Here is a 22,188-nt window from a genome sequence, read left to right on the forward strand (position 1 = left end):
GGAGTCCCATTTTTAAAAAATTATGGTTGAAATGTCTCTAAATTTGATGAAATGTTAAATACACAGATTCAAGAGCTTAACTGATTTCAAGAACAAGAAATATGAAGAAAACTACCCCGAGTTAAGTTAAAACAAATTGCTTCATCATAAAAGCACTCCCTGATAAACCCTCTACATACAAATCTCCATTTTACAATGACTTTCCAAGAAACCCAACCTGAAACACGTACCAAAATCCATACTGAACAACTATCCTCCAAAGAGTAGAATGGAAGTACTTTTATAAATTTCTATGTTACTTGATTTTTTTCACAATAAGCACTAATTTTATAAAAAAAAATATAGATCAAAATATATAACTACCTTGTGCTGGATATCATTAACAATGGCAAGTGGTTTCTATATCTCCTCCAAAACATTTTATATAACTATAATATATTTCTGCCTCTTAGGCAGAGACCCCATTATGCCATATTAGTTCAAAATTCACTTCAGTGCTATTTATATAGTGTATCTTCTGTATTAAAGCAGACTGGGAATCCATAAATTTTCTCTATGTACAAATGTCAATGCTGATGTGCATATAAGTTTGATTGGTATACATACAATTACACAAGATTTTAAAAATAGCTTATTATATACATAGGTGTTTAAATGCTTAACTCCTTAAATAAAAAGGCATATTCACTATGGAAACATATTTGAGAATAGATGCTAGTAAAGTCAAATGTGGTATTGCTTTTGTTAATGCATAATTTTGAAACACCTAAACTATTTAATAAACTACTGGGTGTTTTTTGCCCTCATCTGTCTTAATCAGTATTTTCTGGCATTAAAAATTGACTACAATTCAAATTCGTTTGATTGACTATTGCAACATCAACAATTTGAGCTCAAAAAGACGCAAAAATAATTAAACCTTTGTGTAATAAACACGTTTCTTATGCCTAAACTATATATTTTAGCAACCAAATTATATTCTTGACAATCTAATTTATCTTTACCTGCATATTCAAGACACAACAAGTTGAAATTAAACTATACACTGGTTATCATCCATATGTTGCCTCTCTATTAAAATAAATCATAAAAAAGTCAATAAGTATCACCACTTAACTCTGCATTGTTTTGGCCCCTGGACTATTTCAGAAGGCATTTTGTCAATAGAATATTTAGAAATACTGCTCTATCACCACAAATTCTCTTTAGAGAAACAGAACTATAATTTTATCATGAAGGATATTTCTAGCAACTTCATTATTGCTAAGTATATCATAAGTTCTTCTTCTGGAAAGGTTTCAACATAAGGCAAAAATACACACTGCCCCAAAGCCGCAAAACACCTTGCTGTTAAGATGCTTCCCTTTGTCACAAATTCAAGGACACTTTGCAGTTTGTCAGATAAACCAGTTCTGTCCAGGCAACCTCTCTCATCTTGACACAAAAAGGCCATAGCGCACTTCCCTAATGTTATCATTATGATAATTTTCTTTCTAGTTTGTATAATGATGACAACAAAAGTCTAAAGTGGTAATTTCCATCATCATTCACAACTTGAACTTAAAGAAGTTAAACAGACCAGACGTGGTGAAGATAAATACAATTTAGGAAAAATAAATCAAAAACTTACCTTAAGATACCACTTGTATTTAGCATGTTCCCAATTCTCAGGAATTTGTGTCTTTCTGAGAAACTGTTCAGCTTCTGTTAGCCATTGATTAAATATCTTTATATCATAATGGAAACGCCGCCATTTCTCAACAGATCTGTCAAATCGCCTGCAGGTAAAACACATGGATCAAGAACAATCAATGGATTATATAAAACAAATTTATATAGATAAAACATATATGTTTGGTTATATTGACAAAGATATCATTCTGATAGTTTCTTGCATTTGTAAAGTTCAGTATCAATTAACAAATAAAAATTAATTTATACACCTAGCATGTACCCAGAATAATTTTTTTAAAAATACTCAATATATAAGATGATTTTCAATTAAAGTTCGCAATTTTTCCCTTTAAATGAATATGTTCCCTGATTAAAACAAAGATAAGGCAACTATTTTAGACCATTAGCATTTTCTTTCCTAAGAATATATAAATTTTTTAATTGTGGAAATTAGAAAATAACATTGTAATAAATTTGGAAGCTATATATTCAATTTCAAAATATTTTTGAATAAAAATTGAATTACTTCATAAATTCTTTCACTTTCAATATTATTCTTGATCCAAAACTGTCTATTCATCAATTGAAAGGATTAATAAGTTCTAATGTTCTATTGCACAGTAAATAATATTAAACTGTATATTTCAAAATAGTGAAGAGAATTTTAAATATTCTCATCACAGAGAAATTATAAATGTTGGAGGCTAAGGATATGCCAAGTACCTTGGTTTAATCATTACACAATGAAACATTACACTGAAATATCACACTGTACCCAATAAATACATATAATTATTACATGTCAAATAAAAATAAAACTTTAAAACATAAGTAAAATACCATTATCACACCAATAAATCAATAATTTATCAAAATTATTAAAGATTCTATCCATATTCAAAATAAGATGAAGATGTAATTCATATTGTAGGCTCAGATGTAAGCATTTAACTAACTGATATACTAGTCTAAACAATGTGATGCCTTTTTTAAACCTTATTTTATTGTATTCACTTAAATTTTAGATTGGAATGCTGAAGAAACTTAGCACAAGTCAAATGTGTAAATATCACACATGGAAAGAATATTAGGAAGCAAGTATGTGGTCACCTTCCAGTCATAAAGGAGACTGAGTCAGAAATAATATGAACCAGGATTTTATGTTTATCTAAGACAGTTGCACATAATAATCAACTGGGGCATTAAGAAAAACAGTAACAACAATAACAAAACAGTGATCCTGGAGCTCCACTCCAGACCAAATTAATCAGTATTTTTGGAGGTTGGAAATTGACATTGATTGGTATTTTTCAAAGCATCCAGGTGATTTCAATGTACAGTCAAGGTGAAAAACACTGCTTTAAAGTAAGATTTGAATTCTTATTGGGCTTGTAATCTACCAGATTTCCTGGGGCCTGTCCAAACAAGCATCTGTGAGCACTAAACCAAAAGGCAGCCTAAAGATTACTGGCTACGGTGCTACCTCAGAGTATAGGAATCTGTCAAGCTTTTCTGAACTCTATTCTTAAGCAGCAACGGATCATACTTTTGAAAACCATGATATCTCTTCAATCCTCTACCTTCATTCAGGAATTTAAAGTAACACTAGAATTTTAAAACTGCTACAACTGTCTACTGACATACTGGGCAGAGAATGGAATTAACATGTATTAAACAGTTACTAAAAGCCAGGCTCTGGGCTCTGGGGCTCTGTGCTTTTATAGTGCCAGGCATACCACTTCACTGACACCTACAATAATCCTTCAGCATAGCAATTATTATTCCTATTTTCCATTGGAGAAAACAGAGGCCAAGTAATTTGCCAAAAGGTGAAAATGGTATTAAATAGTAGAGAGTGGCTTCTAACCCACATATCTCTTGATTCAATGGCACCTTTCTACCAACTCACATGCTGTCTTGTGAAATATTTTCTTTTTCCAGGATGAAGCTTCACCTTACCAGTTAAACAACTGAAAGTGATAGTTCTACAGGTTTTTTCCCTGATTTTTATTATCTACCTAAAATTTAATAATGTATCTACATGTACATTGCATTCTTTCAGACACTGTATTTAATGAATAATTATTATATGCTTAACCTTTAAAACCATGTAAAACAGACAGCATTTTGGTAGCATAACAAAGGCAACCGAAGGTAGCCAAAATAGGTGTTCTCAAACTACATTTAGTGAAAAATAAGAAGCTTGTCTTTGATAATTTGTGGTATTCCAGAGTTATTCAGATATAATATATCCTTCCACAACAAAATGATCTTGGGAATGTTTTTTCATGTTTACTAATAATTTAGCATTCATATATATTTAGTAGTATATAACACACAATAAATGACCTATGAATATAACTTAAGAGTTTATTTCCTTTAAAAACAAATTGCACACTGCATATGTTACATGCATTTGCATCACTGGAGACAAAGAGTTGGTTTTGAACGAGAATATAAAAACAAAAAAATATGCAACATAGTTAGCATTGTTCCATACTGGTGAGAATATATTTAATTTTATTACATACTTTTTCTATATTGTTCAATTTGTTTACAATGTGCTTTTCATATTTTGAGAGTCGGAAAAATAAAATAATTTAAAAATAATTTTAAATAGCAGTCTCATCTGCTGATGACAGATAACCCCAACCCTCCTCCTGCTACCACCATCTGAGAAACAGTCATTAGCTAACCAGAGCACAGAGAAGTACCGGTTGGTCACAACTTACCTACCACTCCACCTTTGTAGCAACTATCAGTCCTCACCTTTGGTATGCTGTATTTCCTACACAATCGCTTGAACTATACTTTTACCAACACTTTTAGCTACTAGGAGGTGACTGTTTCTCCAATATATGGCTATAAATGCCCATTCTTCATTTCAGGATCCTGTACACTCCAAAGATTTCTAATTTCAAATCTGTTGCACAGACTTGTTCTCAACCACTCATAATATTGATAATTACTATCCTCTGCCAAATTCGACAAATCCCCCTCTCATCCCGAATTATTTTCCTTTGTACAAGTTATCTACAAAATATCTTTCCTTTACATTCTCCCAAGAGAAGAAAATTATAAGGGTTCATACACTTGATCATGGTACCCCTAGCTCTGTGAAACAGAGCTGGAGGTAGGAAGAGAAGGGGAACAGGCCTTCCCTACACCATTGTTACAGGCCCACAAGAGAGAGGCAGCATGGACTTTACAGCTGCACAGGACTGTCTGCAGTTTGCCGGACCACTGCTGCTGCCTTGGGACTTGTGATTTTGCATATCAGCAACATATTTCTAAAATGCCCTTCTTCCCTTTTGCCCTCTTCTCCTCACATAATCTAAACTTTTGCATCCTGAAGGACCTAATATAAATGACTTACACTGTCACTTGATAAATATATAAACATGAAGTATTGATTATAGCATGCAACTGCTAAACCTTTGAAAACTGTAAAGTTGATTTAATTTTCTTATTGAAATTAACTATTAAAATAAGTAACTCTATTCAAACAAAATATTAAAGAATAAAATCATGGGCTTTACATGCGATGACATTTAATGTGAGTAATAATACTTTAAACTCCATTTCAAGCCTCATATAAAATTTTAAAATACACTTTTCAGTATTTAATATCTGTTGTTAATAGCAGAGTCTAAATCTATTCTTGAATTTACTATGTAAAATTAATTTTGTTATCATGACTATTTATAAATTTAAACTCTTTTTACCAAGGAAAATTCCAAATTAATATACATATATATACATATATATGTATATATATGTATATTAATATGTATACATATACATATTATGTGTATATATATTAATATGTATACACATATATATGTATATATAGATTTTCTGGTTTTACAATGTTGGATTTACAAATTTAATATCTAATTAGTCACTGTACTTCCTAAATTTCTCTCACTCCATTAATTGCACTGCCCATGAATGAAGAAAATGGCAACAACCAGAAATAAATAGAGGCATCAAAAATAGCATTCAGGGAAACAAATATAATTTTTGCCTTCTGTAATATTTCTAGGAAAAAAGTTTGTTTTTCTTGGCAGTAAGAAGAAATATAGATAGAACTTAATAAAGGACCAAAAAATGTCAGTATAAACATATGGATAATAAATCAAGTGATTTTAGAATTTTGCAAATATTAAAATTCTCATTCGCTATGCAACCAGTATTTAAAATTACACTGCTGCTTCATTTATGTGCAGCATAACTTATTTCCTGCTGTTCTAAATCAAGTTAGTTGGATTATTTTCAAGGATAAATTACATTTAGGGAGTAATTTAGGTACTCTGGGACACACTTTAACACTTTCAGGCCATTAAGGTGGTAGTCAATTCCATGAAATAGATTTAAATAAATAAAACCCTAGTAACCTTCTGACATATCCATTGTTGCTTTATACTTAGGCCTGCAAACTCGGCATTGGGCTGCCGATTATTTAATCTTACATATTTCATCTTCGATTAGGTGAGGAGGAGAGACCTTGGCTAGTGTCTCGTGGTCTAAACAGCATGTGCTAATAAATAAAAGATGAGTTAGTTATCTGCCCCAAATCATAGTACCTTGCTACTTCTCCCCACCCCCCAACTTCCCAAGTAATGCAATTATTTGATAAAAGATAAGTATACTACCAATTATGAAGTACTTTCCTCCTAAGGTTAATTGTGGGAGCTAAATGAGTATAAATTTCTTTTTTAATGTCTATATCTTTTATTTTATTAATGCTTAAAAATATTCAGTAGCCTTTGGAATAGGAATGATTTTTGGTTACATGGATGAATTGTATAGAAGTAAAATCTAATATTTTAGTGCACATATCATCCAAGGAGTATATATTACACCCAATGGGTAGTTTTTTATCCCTCACTCCCTTCCCACTCTGCCCCTTCTGAGTTTTCAAAGTCAATTCTACCACTCTGTCTGTCTTTGTGTACCCACAGCGTAGGCCCCACTTATAAGTGAGAACATACAGTATTTCGTTTTCCATCCCTGAATTACTTTACTTAGAATAATGGCAGCCAGCAACATCCAAGTTGCTGCAAAGGACATTATTTCAATATTTTCTGTGGTTGAATAGTATTTCATGGTGTATATATGCCACATTTTCTTTATCCACTCATTGGTCGACTGGCACTTAGGCTGGTTCCATATCTTTGCAATTGTTAATTATGCTGCTGTAAACATATGTGTGCAACTGTCTTTTTGATATAATGACTTCTCTTCCTCTGGAGGCATACCCAGTAGTGAGATATCTGGATCAAATGTTAGGTCTACTTTTAGTTCTTTAAGAAATCTTCATACTGTTTTCCATATAGGTTGTACTAATTTACAGTCACCAGCAGTGTGTAAGTGTTCCCCTTTCACCACATTCAAAACAACATCTATTGTTCAAAACCTCTGGGATGTGACAAAAACAGTGCTAAGATGAAATTTTAATAGCACTAAATGCCTACATCAAAAAGACTGCAACATCACAGGTTGACTACCTAACATCACACCTCAAGGAACTAGAGAATCAACGGCAAGCCAAACACAGAGCTCCAGAAGAAAAGAAATAACAAAGATCAGAGCAGAACTAAATGAAATTGAAACAAAAAAAATAAAGATAAATGAAACAAAATGCTGATTCTTTGAAAACATAAATAAAATGATAGACCACTAGTTATATTAACCAAGAAAAAAAGAAGATTCAAGTAAGCTTGGTTAGAAATAAAAATGCAAATTTCTTAGAATAGTGTCTGGCAGTGTTCAACAAGGGTGAGTAGTAGTACTTGTTGTCATTATTAATCTACCTCTATTTGGCTTAAGGCTTTAAATGCAAATAAAAACACCAACATAGAACCTGAGCCATGCTAGTGTCTCTCTGGTGGGGAATAGACACATAAGTAAGAAATACCTCCTTAAGAAATTACCTTCTTTAATTTCACAACTTAAAGTATTAAAATAGGCAATGTCATTAACCTGCTTCTGAAAGCTAATTATTCCAGCATAGAACCCATGGTTGGCCATGCCTATCTCTGAGTACATTACATATATTTACTTTTTAAATGCCTTTTGTTGTGAGACATAATACAGGTAACATTGCACATAAACCCATGGAAACCATCACCCAGGCCAAGAAATAAATTTTCTGGAAGCCAAATGGAACACTTAATATCATATTTTCAAGATTTATCTACATCGTTGCTTATTAGTTGTTGTATGATTTTTCACTGTATGATTGTCTCAGCCTGTTTCTGCTGTTATAACAAAATGCCTGAGAGTGAGAAATCTATGAATAATATAATTCATATTCTCTGTATATAACTGTATTCTCTCACAGTTCTGGAGACTGGGAAATCCAAGATAAAGACTCTGGCATCTGGTGTCTGGGGATGGCCTTCCTGCTGTATCTTCACATGAAAAAAGGTAGAAGGTCAAGAGAGCAAGCTAACGGAACACTGCATGAAGCCTTATTTATAAGGGCCTTAGTTTTGTTAACAAAGAAGGAACCCTCATGGCCTAATTACCACTTATACACCTACCTCTTAGTACTAGCACATTATCAACACCTGAATTTTGAAAGAGATACATTCAAATCAGAGCGAATTTTATAAATACTTAAGTAGTTTTTTGTTTGGGGTCATTACTTTGCTGCTAGGAACATTCCCAAACATGTCTCCTGGAATGTGAACATGTGCATTTCAGTAGAGTGTATATAGGAGTGAAACTGATGGGCTATAAGTTATGTAGATATCTGAATTTACTAAATAGTGCCAAATGGATTTCACTCCAAGAAGCAGTAGTGTATAAAGTTTACACTCCTATTTACAATGAACAGACCAAGTAACATTGTATGAAATTTCCAATTGCTATATATTCTCACTATCACATGATATTGTCAGACTTATAAATTTCAACAATTGTGGTTGGTTCGTAGTGATATTTCATTTTAATTTGCATGGCCTGGACTACTAATGGGACTTAGAAATTCTTTATATGTTTGTTGGTCATTTGGATTTCTTAATTTGTAAAGATGACAAAAATCTTCATGTTACTATGATGCATAAAATGCATTAATTATTAACTGTAAAGTGATCGCTTTAAAACATCACCCAGGTCAAGATATAGACAATTGCTAGCAGGCCACAAGCCCTCTTTGTGCTATGTCTCACTTTTCAAGAACTTTTTCCATTTTTCTATTGCATTATCTGTACTTTTCTGAAAGATTTGTAGGAATTCTTTATAATTATGAATACACACACTTCATCCATTATGTATGTATTATAAATATTTTCTCCCACTCTGTGGGTTTCATTTTTATTCTCTCAGTGCTGTCTTTTAATGTATAGATGTTATTAATACACAATGTAGTCCCGTTTATTTTTATTCACTAGAGCTTCATCATTTGTTTAAGCAATCTTTTTCTTACCCCATACTAATTATCATATTCTCCTCTATTTTGTTGTAAAAGCTTTATCAATTCATTTTTTCTCATGTCGCTATTTAATCTTCTGGAATTTTATTTTTGTATATGGTTTGAAATAGGATACATAGTTTTTTCTAAGCAGGAGACTCGATTTTAATTTTTTAGGTAAAACATGTACACTGTACAAGATAATTCATGAACAGTAGAAAAGTAAAAGTGTGTGCAGTGAAAAGCATCTGTCACAAATTTTGATCTCCTCACTCTGGTAGTTCTCACTGTTAACAAAAATTTTATAATTTGAAATATTTATAGAACAAAGAAAAGAAATAAACACAGTGATATAAAATGATAGCTTTCTCATTCAGTTTTACTGCTTTCAATATTTTCAATGCTGATATTTTTACAGCTCTGGATTGACATTTTATTTCATAACCACTCTATCTATTTTATTGATCCCTAATCCTCCCTAGGCTGTGAGCCTGCTTCTCAGGCTTTGAAGAAATTTGAGTCATACTTTGATTTTAAGTTTCTCATAGTGTTTATAATATTTAAGTTTAGAAACTCATTCTCATGCCTGTCTCCCCCCTCTTCACTGTTCAAATTCTACACATTTTTGTTTCCCTTATTTCTCATAACTTCACCTATTGCATTCTGAATAAACAGCAAAGATAAATTTTCTTTGACCTGTCTCACCAAGATCAAAACCTAATATGACCTCTTTCTAATTATGGGGGACTCTTCCACAGTGCTGAATGTAGACTAAGATTTGTTTCTCTCAAAAGGAATTCTAGTTTTTATAGGTAAACTTGTTAAATGTCTTGTATGGACATTGTTCTATGAAATCTCATTTGCTTTCAAAGTTTCAACAAATATCTACAGCAGGGATTAGCAAGCTTTATCTGTAAAGGTCTTGAGAATAAATATTTTAGGCTTTGTGGGACATATAGTCTTTGTTACAACTACTCAACTCTGCTTTGTAGCTCAATTAGAAAAGTATATATGGAGCATAAGCAAATGGATGTGGTTGGGATTCAATAAAACTTTATTTACAAAAACAAGCAGTGGGTGGATTTGGCCCATGGGTAGGAAATTATTGACTCTTAGTCTAGAGGCTGATTATGACATAGTTCCAAATTCCAGCCATTATCTGAACTTTATAGCCAACTGTTTCTTGGATTATCCTCATCAGAACATTTGATGTGAACCTCAAATATGTTATGTCAACAATTCCTTATTTTCCCAAGCAAAACTTTGATATAGTTTGGATCTCTGTCCCGACCCAAATCTCATATTAAATTGTAATCCCCAGCATTGGAGATGGGGCCTGTTGGAAGGTGACTGGATCACAGGGGCGGTTTCTCATGATTTAATACCATTCTCTTGGTACTGTCCTCATGAAAATGAGCAAGTTCTCTGAGATCCAAACCAGATCTCTCTCTGCTTTCACCATGTGAAGTGCCTACTCCTGCTCTGCCTTCCCCCATGAGTAAAAGCTCCCTGAGGCCTCCCCAGAAGCAGATGCTTCCTGTAGAGCCCACAGAACCACGAGCCAATCAAACCTCTTTACTTTATAAACACCCAGTCTCAGGTATTTCTTTATAGCAATGCAAGCATGGCCTAATTCAGTTCTTACTTTTAATTTTAGTCAATGATTTCCAAGCTAGAAATCTTGAGGCCCTCCTTTACTTCTTGGTTTCTTATTATGCTTGTCTTTACATTTCATCAATACTAAACCAGGAATGACTCTCTAATTTGCCCTCTTCTCTCTAGCCCCACTGCCATGGCCTTTCTTGAAAACGCCTAAAAACTTTTCCTCAGTATATTCCAGCTCATCTCTATTTTCAGTTTCTCACCACTCTCTAACAGATATCTACCCTTCCTATTTTGGTCCCAATACAAACATTCACATAGTCCTCCATGTATACTACTATACTGAAAACATTGAATATCTGAACATTATCATAAGAATCAAAATTCCTTTTTTTACTGTGGGCCTTTTGCTAGGTCCTAGAACTCCACTCTATCTAAAATGTCACTATTCTGTGAGGCTTGCCTTCCTTGAAATTAGTTAATCAAGCTTCCACAACTTTGTGAAAACCTCTATTAACATGTTACTTCATGTTCTAATTATGTGTTTATAAGGCTCTTTGTTTTAGTACACTATGTACCTCTTAGAATAAGGAATATGCTTTATGCACCTTTGAATTCCTGGTACATGATAAATGCTTAATATATTTTGATAACTGAATGAATGAATAAAAAAGTCCATGAATAATTTCATAAACACCTTATATCTTCCAGTTAAGAGCCATGAATGCTCGGATACGTTATTTTACCTCTGAGTCTCAGTTATCTCACACATAAACCAAAAATAATGTTGCCTACCTCATTCAGACTTTTAAGGAGGATGGAAGTACACTCCAAGTTATAAATAGCAATATAATTTAGTATAGTTGATACTAATACAGTTAGGAATCTGTAAATTTTTAACACTAGTACAAAATTTAGAATAAAAACATCAGTCTCCATCAGAAATCATTTTCCAAATATATCAGTAATCACATAATTGCTGTTCTCCTTAAAAAAAGCACAAAATGATGATTCTTAAAGATAAATAATTCAGTATGTTAAACACTAGCCTAAAAAGAATATACTTTGCATATATATATATATATATATATATATATATATATCTCCAGTTTATCTTTGTGTGTGTGTGTGTGTGCGTGAGCACACACACTGGAGATATACATACACACACAGAGATAAAGAAAAATACATATTATACATATATCTTGAATATATATAATATACTTTGCATATATATGTTTACATATATCCTCAGTTTCTTTATCTTTGTATGTATGTGAATGAATGTATTCCATTGTGTACTATTCTATTTTGTGTATATCCCAGCTTCTAAGTCTTAGCTTTAATTTTAATACACACACACACACATACAAACACACACACAAACGTATATGGAATAAACAATTCCATAGACATAATGGAATACTACAAAGCCATAATAAACAATGAAATCATGTATTTTTCAGCAACATGGATGGAACTGGAGGTCATTGTTTTTTCTTAAGATGGAGTCTACCTCTGTCACCCAGGCTGGAGTGCAGTGGTGCAATCTCAGCTCACTGCAACCTTCGCCCTCTGGGTTCAAGTGATTCTCCTTCCTGAGCCTCCCAAGTAGCTGGGACTACAGGCACATACCACCACACCTAACTAATTGTTGTATTTTTTTAGTAAACATGGGGTTTCATCATGTTGGCCAGGATGGTCTGGATCTCTTGACCTCATGATCCACTTGCCTCAGCCTCCCAAAGTGCTGGGATTACAGGCATGAGCCACCATGCCCAGCTGGAACTAGAGGTCATTTTAAGTGAAATAACTCAGAAACAGAAAGTTAAATACTGTATGTTCTCGCAAGCGGGGGCTAAATAATGTGTACACATGTGCATAGAGTGTGGAGACTCAGAAGGGTGAGAGGGTGAGTCGGGGATAAGGGAAATTACTTAATGGGAACAAGGTATATCATTTGCCTGATGGGCACACAAAAAGACCAGACTTCACCATTCTGTGATATAACCATGTAAAAAAACTGTACCTGTATCCCTTAAATGTATACAAATAAAAAATAATAATGATACAATTAAACGCTGATGACATTATTTGTAAGAACTCAAAAACAATTCAGATTATCAACACTATTAAAATCAATCTTAACATTCTTTAGATTTCTAAAGTGTTTAAACTTTGCTGGTCTCTGATTGGGCCTAAATCCCTTGACAGGCAGATCTGTGGGAGAGGAGGCTATAACAGAAAGCCTCACCAATAAGCTGAAATCACTTTAGATAAATGACGACTTTTTGATCTGAAAGTGCACACAAACATACGTATACTTTAATATGTATAAACACATATCAGAATCTTGACCTAAGTGGGTTTTGGGGGGCTAAGGGGACCTTAATTAAGCACACTATTTTGGCGTTGGGGAAACACCATAAATATCCTTGACATAAATTGTTAAGTACTCGAATAGGTAGAGATTCATATCTTTACCTACACTTGGTATCTAATTATTTAACTCATTAGTTATAAAAAGGAAAGCAAAAGTGTCTCCGATATTACTATTGTCTAGAGCTCCACAAATTTCCTTTGCCCTTCTCTTTTATAATTATCTTTGCCAAAATATATAGTTCCAGCAGACAATTGACAATGTAAAGGTTGTGATATTTGAAAATTCCATCACGATGAAAAAATGTTCAGAGTATACTATTCCTGCACTGCTTCTGAAAAAAATCTGTAGGATTATGCTAATATTAACCTAAAGTTATGCAATTTCAGTGTCTTGACTTGGCACAATTAGCACTCTGTAAAAATACCCAAAGTAGCAGAAATAGTTTGCTATTAGTGATCTGTAATGCTACTTTTAATATCAAGACCTTTTGGAGAAATCAACTATAGAAACTGATTCACCAGGCCAAGTTAAATAATTTAAATTTTGTAATAAGTTTAAGCTAACATACTCTCTGAGGATTTGATATATTCAAAGGTCTCCTTTACAAAATATGAGCATTTAAGTTAGTCTTAATTTACATATCTTCTACTATATAGTCCACATGAAGATGATATGGTATTAGACATCCTAGCTTCGAAGTTTTAGCTTTCATTTGTTGACTAAAGGGGATATTTGAAATAATGATGTTGTTCTCTTCATTCAAACACAAAACATATGTAATAGATGTAGGAACTTTTACCTAGAAATAGAAGCACAAGAAACCACAAGTATATGCTAAGCACTCTAATTAAAACTTTGGATTCCGTACAAAATTAAATATACTCTAAAACACTTTGGGGTAGGTACTATTAGTACATTCATGTTGCAGATGAGAAAACTAAGACTTTGGGAGGCTAACTTGTATGTTTTGAATCGGGAATGCAAGACAATAACATAGTTGAGGAAGGATAACTTATAGTGTGTATGTTTTTTTGTTTCTTGTTTTTTTAAGTGTCATTTGAAATAGTAAGCACTATATTAGCTTATGAAAGAGAAAAAAATCCTACTTCTCCGATAATATACTATCATCTTGGAAATAAATCATGTTATTGGATAGTTACACTCGCATGTTTCTGATTATCATGAAATTTACATTTCAAAGGAAATGATTAATAAATAACCAAAACTCCTTTGTAAGCAGCATATTCTCAAAATAACATCCCATATTTCTAGACACTTCTCATTATGTATTACAATGAGTACCTTAGACTCTCAAATCAAAATGGAATTTCTCTTGGTTTTTCATAAGCATCCTTGAGGGTTCTTCATCTTTTTGTTTATATTATTCCCTTTCTTAAACTATTGTTTGTCTTATATTGTCTTAGATTTTTCTTTAACTTCCTCCATGAGAACATTTCTGATACTACCAATTAGAAGTAATCCCTCCTGTCTTTGATATACATTAACACTCTTTTTATCAGAGTGATTGTTTTTATTTTTACCAATAAAAATCAATATACATATTTATAATCTGTAGATCATGTTCCTTCCAGATGGCATATTAATTTGAAGTGGATACCAATTATTTATATTAAAATACCTTGATTTTTATATTTTTATATAAATTATATGATATATATATATATATATATATATATATGTATGTATGTATATATCTCAAAGAGTTTGGGGATATGTATACACCCACAAAACTATCGCCACCATCAATGCTGTAAACATATCTGTCATCTCTCAAAATTTCCTCTTGTCCCCTTCATTATTGTTGTTGGTGGTGGTAAGAACACAACATAAGATTCCTTACGAAATTTTAAGTGTACAATACAGTATTATTAGCTATAGGAACTATATGTATAATAGATCTCCAGAGTTTATTTATCATCCATAACTGAGACTTTGTGCTCTTTAACATTCCTTTTGTCCTGCTTTAAAGAATTTACTTCATTCTAATTTACATTAGTGTCATTACATCTAAACTACACTAAATGCTCCCTAGGGTAGAAACTATATTGAATCACCATTTTTACCTTCGATAACAGGTTTCAAAAAATAACGTTGCACTTAAATTTTGCAGATTCAAATTTATCCATATAAGTAATTTTAACACAAATAATTGGTATCCACTTCAAATTAGTATACCTTCTGGAAGGAACATGTTCTATAGATTAGAACTTCCAAACTATCTTCTTTTAGTATGAAGATTCTTTTGAAATTAAGAACAAGTAGTAAAACAATGAGGTTGTACTGCATATGAAATTTGAAGACAGGAAAACATGAGTTTGAAGTTCTCTTTTATTGCTTAACAGTGCTTTGTAAACTTTAGCAAGTGATTTAATTTGCTGATTTCAGAATTCTCATTTGTGAAATAGGCATAATATATGTTTCACAGGGTTGAGAAATGCCAGATATAGGTGATGGGGGGGATGGAGGGAGCAAGCCATCTTGTGTACCTATGCAACAATCCTGCATGACCTGCACATGTACCCTAGAACTTAAAGTACAATAAAAGAATAAAAGATTTAAGAATAACATAGTGAAGTTTTCTGAGCCTATAGTAAGTCCTCAATCAATGGTGGCAATAACAACAATCATAATATCCAAATATATGTATGGTATATAATTTCCATTATTTAGAAAATATTAAATTATGAAATACATATACATATGAATATTTTCAATATCTAACTATGAATGAGGAAAATATGTATAATTGATTTGTACATTTCTTCATTGACACATGAAGGTTGTATATCTTCAGGTAAATTTAGTCTTCTTGTCCTTTAAGGCTCAAACATTTTACTATGTGTAAACTGATTTTACTGCTATTATAATTGGGTAAACCAAAACAATTACAATAAACGGAATCATATGTCTTTGTTTCTTTCTCAATGAGGGATGGCAGCACAGTTAACACAGCTACAAAAAAATTTAACTGACTTTTTTCTGCTAAAGGAAAATGAGATGAAAAAAGCCGTTTTATTTTAAAATGAAGGGCAAACAGATACTGATTTCAAAGCAATAAGGTATTTTGGTGTTGTTATTTCCCAGAAGTATGGCGAAAATACAAGTACCAAATTTGCAGCGTATGAATAAAAAATAGAAAGGTATGACATTTTTCTTTTTAGTCTGCCAAAATGTTATTTCCTCCATAGGCTGCTGCAGCAAATCAAAATACACCACTTGAGATCAGCTTACAAAAATGTCTCTTTTACATTGGATTCATTTCCTTTGGCCATAAAAAAATTAAAGATTAAGATCGCTGTGTATCTTTGAATATATATGGCATGAGAGCACAGTTACAAACATATAAATAAAACTGAAACAATTAATATTTCACTTAGCTTTCTTCTAAATGGGAAATTCTATTTTCTCTCTTATACAGATACACCGGGGCCATTACCTTTCACGAGAATGCTTTTCCTATGAAGGTAGTTATAATTAACAAGAGCCTATACACACATAAAAGTTTTAATTTATTGTATTAATGAAAATATTAAGCAATTATTTTTCTGAATGTTTACTAAGGTTTACTTTATTGAAACCAATCTCAAAGGTTGGAGTATTAAAAAATAATAGTGACATTCAATTAATTATAAAATAATTTTCCAAAGAAAGAAGTCAATTTCAATTTTACTTTTATAAATTGGAACTTACTTATATACAAATATAGTATTATTTGTGAGTATTTGGAACACAAAAATATAATATTATTGAAAAAGGAGGAATTTAGATATTCCATGTGGCATTAACAGAGAATTATTTCTGAAATCATACCAGATTATTTCAATAAGAGATAGCAAGGAAAAAACATCTAGGCTATTAGAGGTCATAAGTAGTAAAGAAAATAAGAACTATTTTTCGTAGACATGACGTATTCTGCTGGGAGTTGTACCCATAAGTCAAAGGGAAAGGGTACGAAATATTTTCTTATCAAATTAGAGATACAGTCATTAATTTAAAGGCAGATTTCAGCTGATGTATTTTTGATCAATTTGTTAAATGATCAAATATCCCAGGGCCCCTTATTAGTAGTATGGCTGTAATACTAATTTTAGTTTGAATCTACTGCTACCATAAACATTAGGAGGATTTCCCCCATCCTCCACTCCCTAGGCTGTTTGTACCTTTGGGAGCAGGCCAGTTCCAGTATGACACCATGTAAGAAAGACAACTTCACTGCAAATTTACTGAACTGAAATCTGACCCAATTCTAGCAACTCTAAGTCAAAGAAAATTTCATCACATCTGACTTACTAGCTTATGAATAAATACCACAAAAATCAGGCCCCTTTTGCTATTTTATATTCCATCTTATTAAAACACAAGTGCATGAGGGAAATGTTCTTGGCATAAAACTACCATATTCATTAAATTTTGTCTTTCCTACACCTGAAGCACATGTCTAAACCTGTAGGGGTTACTTTATTATTTAATTAGAGCAGATCCTTTTCTATCATTTTAGGTGTTGCATCTAAAGTTTGATTAACATCAGTGTATGCAGGGCTCTCAGGTAAGTAAATATAGCTGCTGTAGAAAGAGAAATAAGCAGAAGCAAAACTTTTAAAAAAAAGAAAACATGAACAAGAAAAGAAAAATAACCTTTAAGAAATAAAATATCAACATTCAAAGCTCACTAAAAATACTTTCTAAATGTGTATGAAGCATGTGTTTGTACATCTTATTTTGCCATTAATTCATTTACTCTCTTTCTTTTGATAAACATTTATTGAATGCTTAGTCCTGAGGTTAGCAGTGTGTTAAATTTGGAAGGTATAAAACTGAAAAAGATACTGTCTCTACCAATGGGAAATTGACAGTTTAGCTGCACAGGATTTTAGGGAGGGTATGTACTGAAGTTGTAGCACATGCTGTACTTGCTCCATGTACTTCCCCTTGTCTGTTTCAAAGTACACTAGTTTGACTTCCAAATGCCAGCATTTGGATTTCATTGCCTATGGAATCATTCTGATTGCAGACCTCTGATGCTGATGTTGCTGGTGTGGGGAGCACATTTTTCAACCAGTGGCATGGAGGGAATGGCACAAATGATAGCAGGGCAAGATATACTAGATCAATATTATGAAGGCTCATGAAAAATATTAAAGGTTTTGAGTTCATTTATGCAAAAGTAGTTTATTACAAAAGAGTGCCAAACAAAACAGATAAGTAGCTGTAGATCTTTCACAATACAATAAAATTTAAACCTTCTTGGACAGAGAGAATATATGGAGCATTCCCAATTCACTTTCTGGTACAATTTCTTAGGCTTTATTTTGTGCCAAAATTGTATATATACGTAAGCTATATTTACCATGTTTTTCATTAATCCTACACTTACGAGTTTAGCAGTTTAATGCTTCTCATAGGCCATGGTGTGGGTCACAGTAAAACTGACTAGTCCACCAAATACACAGCAGAGACAACAGTGGTGAATAGTCCCATAATCACAAGATACCAGAAAGAATTAGTTGACCATAGCCACTCTTGTCTGTAAGAATATACTGCATTTTGGCCTTGAAAAGAAGATTTTAGTTATGTTGGGTCAGGAAAAGACAGATGGGTTGTTATTTATTGTCTTTGTGTTTTAACCATGTGCAAATGAATATTATGCAAGATGAGAGCATAGTGGAAGCTATAAGTCTAATTAGTTCTTGAAGAAGGAAAGTGAAATTGTGACATGTGACATTTAAAGATATAATTTTGCAGCCGAGCACAGTGGCTCACACCTGTAATCCCAGCACTTTGGGAGGCTGAGGCAGGCAGATCGCAAGGTCAGGAGTTCAAGACCAGCCTGGGCAACACGGTGAAACCCTGTCTCTACTAAAATACAAAAAATTAGCCAAGTGTGGTGGCATGCACCTGTAATCCCAGCTACTTAGGAGGCTGAGGTAGAAGAATTGCTTGAACCCAGGAGGCAGAGGTTGCAGTGAGCTGAGACTGTGCCACTGCACTCCAGCCTGGGTGACAGAGCAAGACTCCATCTCAAATGTGTGTGTGTGTGTGTGTGTGTGTGTGTGTGTGTGTGTGTATGTATATATATATTAATTATATATATATATATATATATAAATATATATATATATATGTATATATAATTTTATAATTTTGTAAGCTACAAAGAAGGGAGTGGTGAGAAGTTAGAATAGTGGTTTGCAACCCTGCTGTACATTGGAGTCATCCAAGGATCTTAAAACAAAATACACAAGGCATTCTAATTTAACTGATTTGAGACATGGCCAGGGAATCAGAATTTTTACCCAGTATTTTAACATAAAAAATTTCAAACATGCAATGATTTTTTTAAAAATTACAAGTGATACCTATACACCCATTACCTACATTCCACCAACATTTTACTATACTCATTTTGATCACATATCTATTCCTTCTTCTATCCATCCATCAATGAATCATATTTTTGATGCATATCCAAGTAAACTGCTGATATCAGTATCATTCACCTTGAATACCTCAGTATGCATATCATTAAGTAGAGTTCATAAGGATTCTTTATTATTATCTTTGTTATTATTATTCACTACATTTGGTATCCTCTTTATGGCTAATTCAGGTAATAAGTCTGCAAGGTAGTTATTACTTAGAAGAAAAACAAAGATTGAGGAAATTAAGTCATTTTTTAATGTTCACATGGGAAGTAAAAGGTAGTTAGGATTCAAATCCAACTTTCACTTATCCCATAAAACTGTGGTCCCCAACCCTCTTTGTACCAGGGACTGGTTTTGTGGAAGACAATTTTTCTACGGACCGGATTGGGGGATGGTTTCCATATGATTCAAGTGCATTACATTTATTACACACATTATTTATATTATCACATTGAAATTATAATAAAATAATTATACAACTTGCCATAATGTAGATTCAGTGGGAGCCTTGAGCTTGTTTTCCTGCAATTAGATGGCTCCATCTGGGGGTGATGGGAGACAGTGACAGATTATCAGGCATTAGATTCTCATAAGGAGCACACAACCTACACCCTTTGCACGAGTAGTTTACAATAGGATGTGTGCTCCTGTAAGAATTTAGTGTGGCTGCTGATCTGAAAGGGTGGAGCCCAGGAAGAAATGGAGTAATGAGAAACAGCTGTAAATACAGATGAAGCTTTGTTTCCTAGCCCGCTGCTGCTCACCTACTGCTTTGTGATTCAGGTCCCTAAGAGGCCATGGATTAGTACCAGTCTGTGGCCCGGGGGTTGAGGTCCCCTGCCATAAAAGATCATATTTTGTTTTCATTTTTCCACATGTCTCTAATGCTATGATGGTAGAAATAGAAAGAAGTCATCAAATTAAATATTTAGTTTGAAATCTACCCATTACAATTTTGGAAGTTGAGAGACCAAAAGGGGGAGTATCTTGTTAAATTTTTTCAACTTTTTCTAACATGACAACTGTTGAAAAATAAGTATCATATACAAAAGTAAATAAAAGTGACCTTCACTTTGTTTTCATTTTGAGTATTTACTCATAATATCTTAACATGAATTTTTAGCTTAATGAAATCCTTCAATTTGTTATTAACAGACAATTGTTTTTGTTGTAGTGCTTTGTAATTATAAAGATATTGTCATTGTATTAAAAAATAAGAATTTCCAAGTTACAAAATGACAGAGAAAAATAATCAGCCATATGATTCCGCCCTAACATAATAACTATTTGGACATAAAATCATTTTTCTCTTTATCATTTATTAGTTTCTAACCTAAATTTTTAAGGAGTTCACTTAATATCAAAAGTAAAATAAAATAAAAATATAACTATTAAGATAGTATTTGAGGTGATAGGATTTCCTCCTCAGCAGTGAAAATCCTACATAATAATTTAAAGACTGTTGAGTGCAGAAAGTCAGACAAAATTACAATGTTAAAATCATCAAGAGGAATATAGTCTATTTTAAAAAAATGCCAAATAGACTGACAACTTACTTTTCAACAGAAAAAATAGAAGCCTGAGAACAATCATGCTGTCGTCAATGTGATTAACTGGAACACTGTTCAGTAAGGTATGCCATCTTCAGTTTAACTAGATTATTGCTAAATTACACTCTAAATTGGTTGTACCAACTTAAATTTCCACAATTATTAAGAGTTTGTGACCTTTCACACACTTTATTTTTTACTTTTTCCAGTCTGATACGAATATGTTACCTCATTTAGTACCATATGGGTTGGCTGTGTCCCCAACCAAATCTCATCTGGAATTCCTACATGTTGTGGGAGGGACCTGGAGGGAGTTAATTGAATCATGGGGGCAGGTCTTTCCCATGCTATTCTCATGATAGTGAATAAGTCTCATGAGATTTGATGGCTTTATAAAGGGGAGTTTCCCTGCACAAGCTCTTTCTTTGCCTGCTGCTGTTCACGTAAGATGTGACTTGCTCCTCCTTGCCTTCTGCCATGATTGTGAAGCCTCCCAAGCAATATGGAACTGTAAGTCCATTAAATCCTTTTTCCTGTATAAATGACCCAGTCTTGGGTATGTCTTTATCAGCACCATGAAAATGGACTGATACACAGTGATTTTCCCAATAATTAATGAGTTAGTATCTATTCATAAGTGTATTTGACATTCAGATCTTATGTGAACTGTCTATTATTTTTTAAACATTAAAAATGTTTCCTATTAGGTTATTTTTATTTTATTCTATTGATAGGTAAATATTTTTCTTAAATTCTGACATAAAATCGTTTATTATTTTTAATATTGCAAATATATTATCTGAGCCCCTGTATTTTGTTTATAAAATATTTGCATTGTAAAAGGTTTTTATTTAAAATAATCAAATCTATCAATTTTTTAAATAATTTTTGCTTTGTGTTGCTACTTAAGGAACACCTCCTTTTCCCTAGATCTCCTGAAATATTTTTATATTTTTTAATGCTTTGTCTTTCATGATTAGGCAATCCATCAATTTACTATCTGTAAATTATGTTTATGTTCAGTGTGAGATAGGGATCTAATTCTTATGCTTAATAAAATTTTAAATGCTACTTCTGTCATACATTTCATATATTATACACTTACACAATAAAAAA

General features: G+C 32.6%; 1 protein-coding gene across 12 annotated transcripts in view; it reads right to left on the reverse strand.

The window, feature by feature from the left end:
* Window positions 1-22,188, reverse strand: part of DMD (dystrophin) — a 2,282,798-nt gene that overhangs the window by 1,148,542 nt on the left and 1,112,068 nt on the right. For all 12 annotated transcript variants that reach the window (XM_032285804.1, XM_032285805.1, XM_032285797.1 and 9 more), the window contains one exon: window positions 1,631-1,778. In XM_032285804.1, the coding sequence (XP_032141695.1) occupies window positions 1,631-1,778 (148 nt within the window). The remainder of the gene's footprint in view (window positions 1-1,630; window positions 1,779-22,188) is intronic.

Source organism: Sapajus apella, unplaced genomic scaffold, assembly GCF_009761245.1.
Source record: "Sapajus apella isolate SASKATOON/1434 unplaced genomic scaffold, GSC_monkey_1.0 scaffold17, whole genome shotgun sequence".
Taxonomy (NCBI): domain Eukaryota; kingdom Metazoa; phylum Chordata; class Mammalia; order Primates; family Cebidae; genus Sapajus; species Sapajus apella.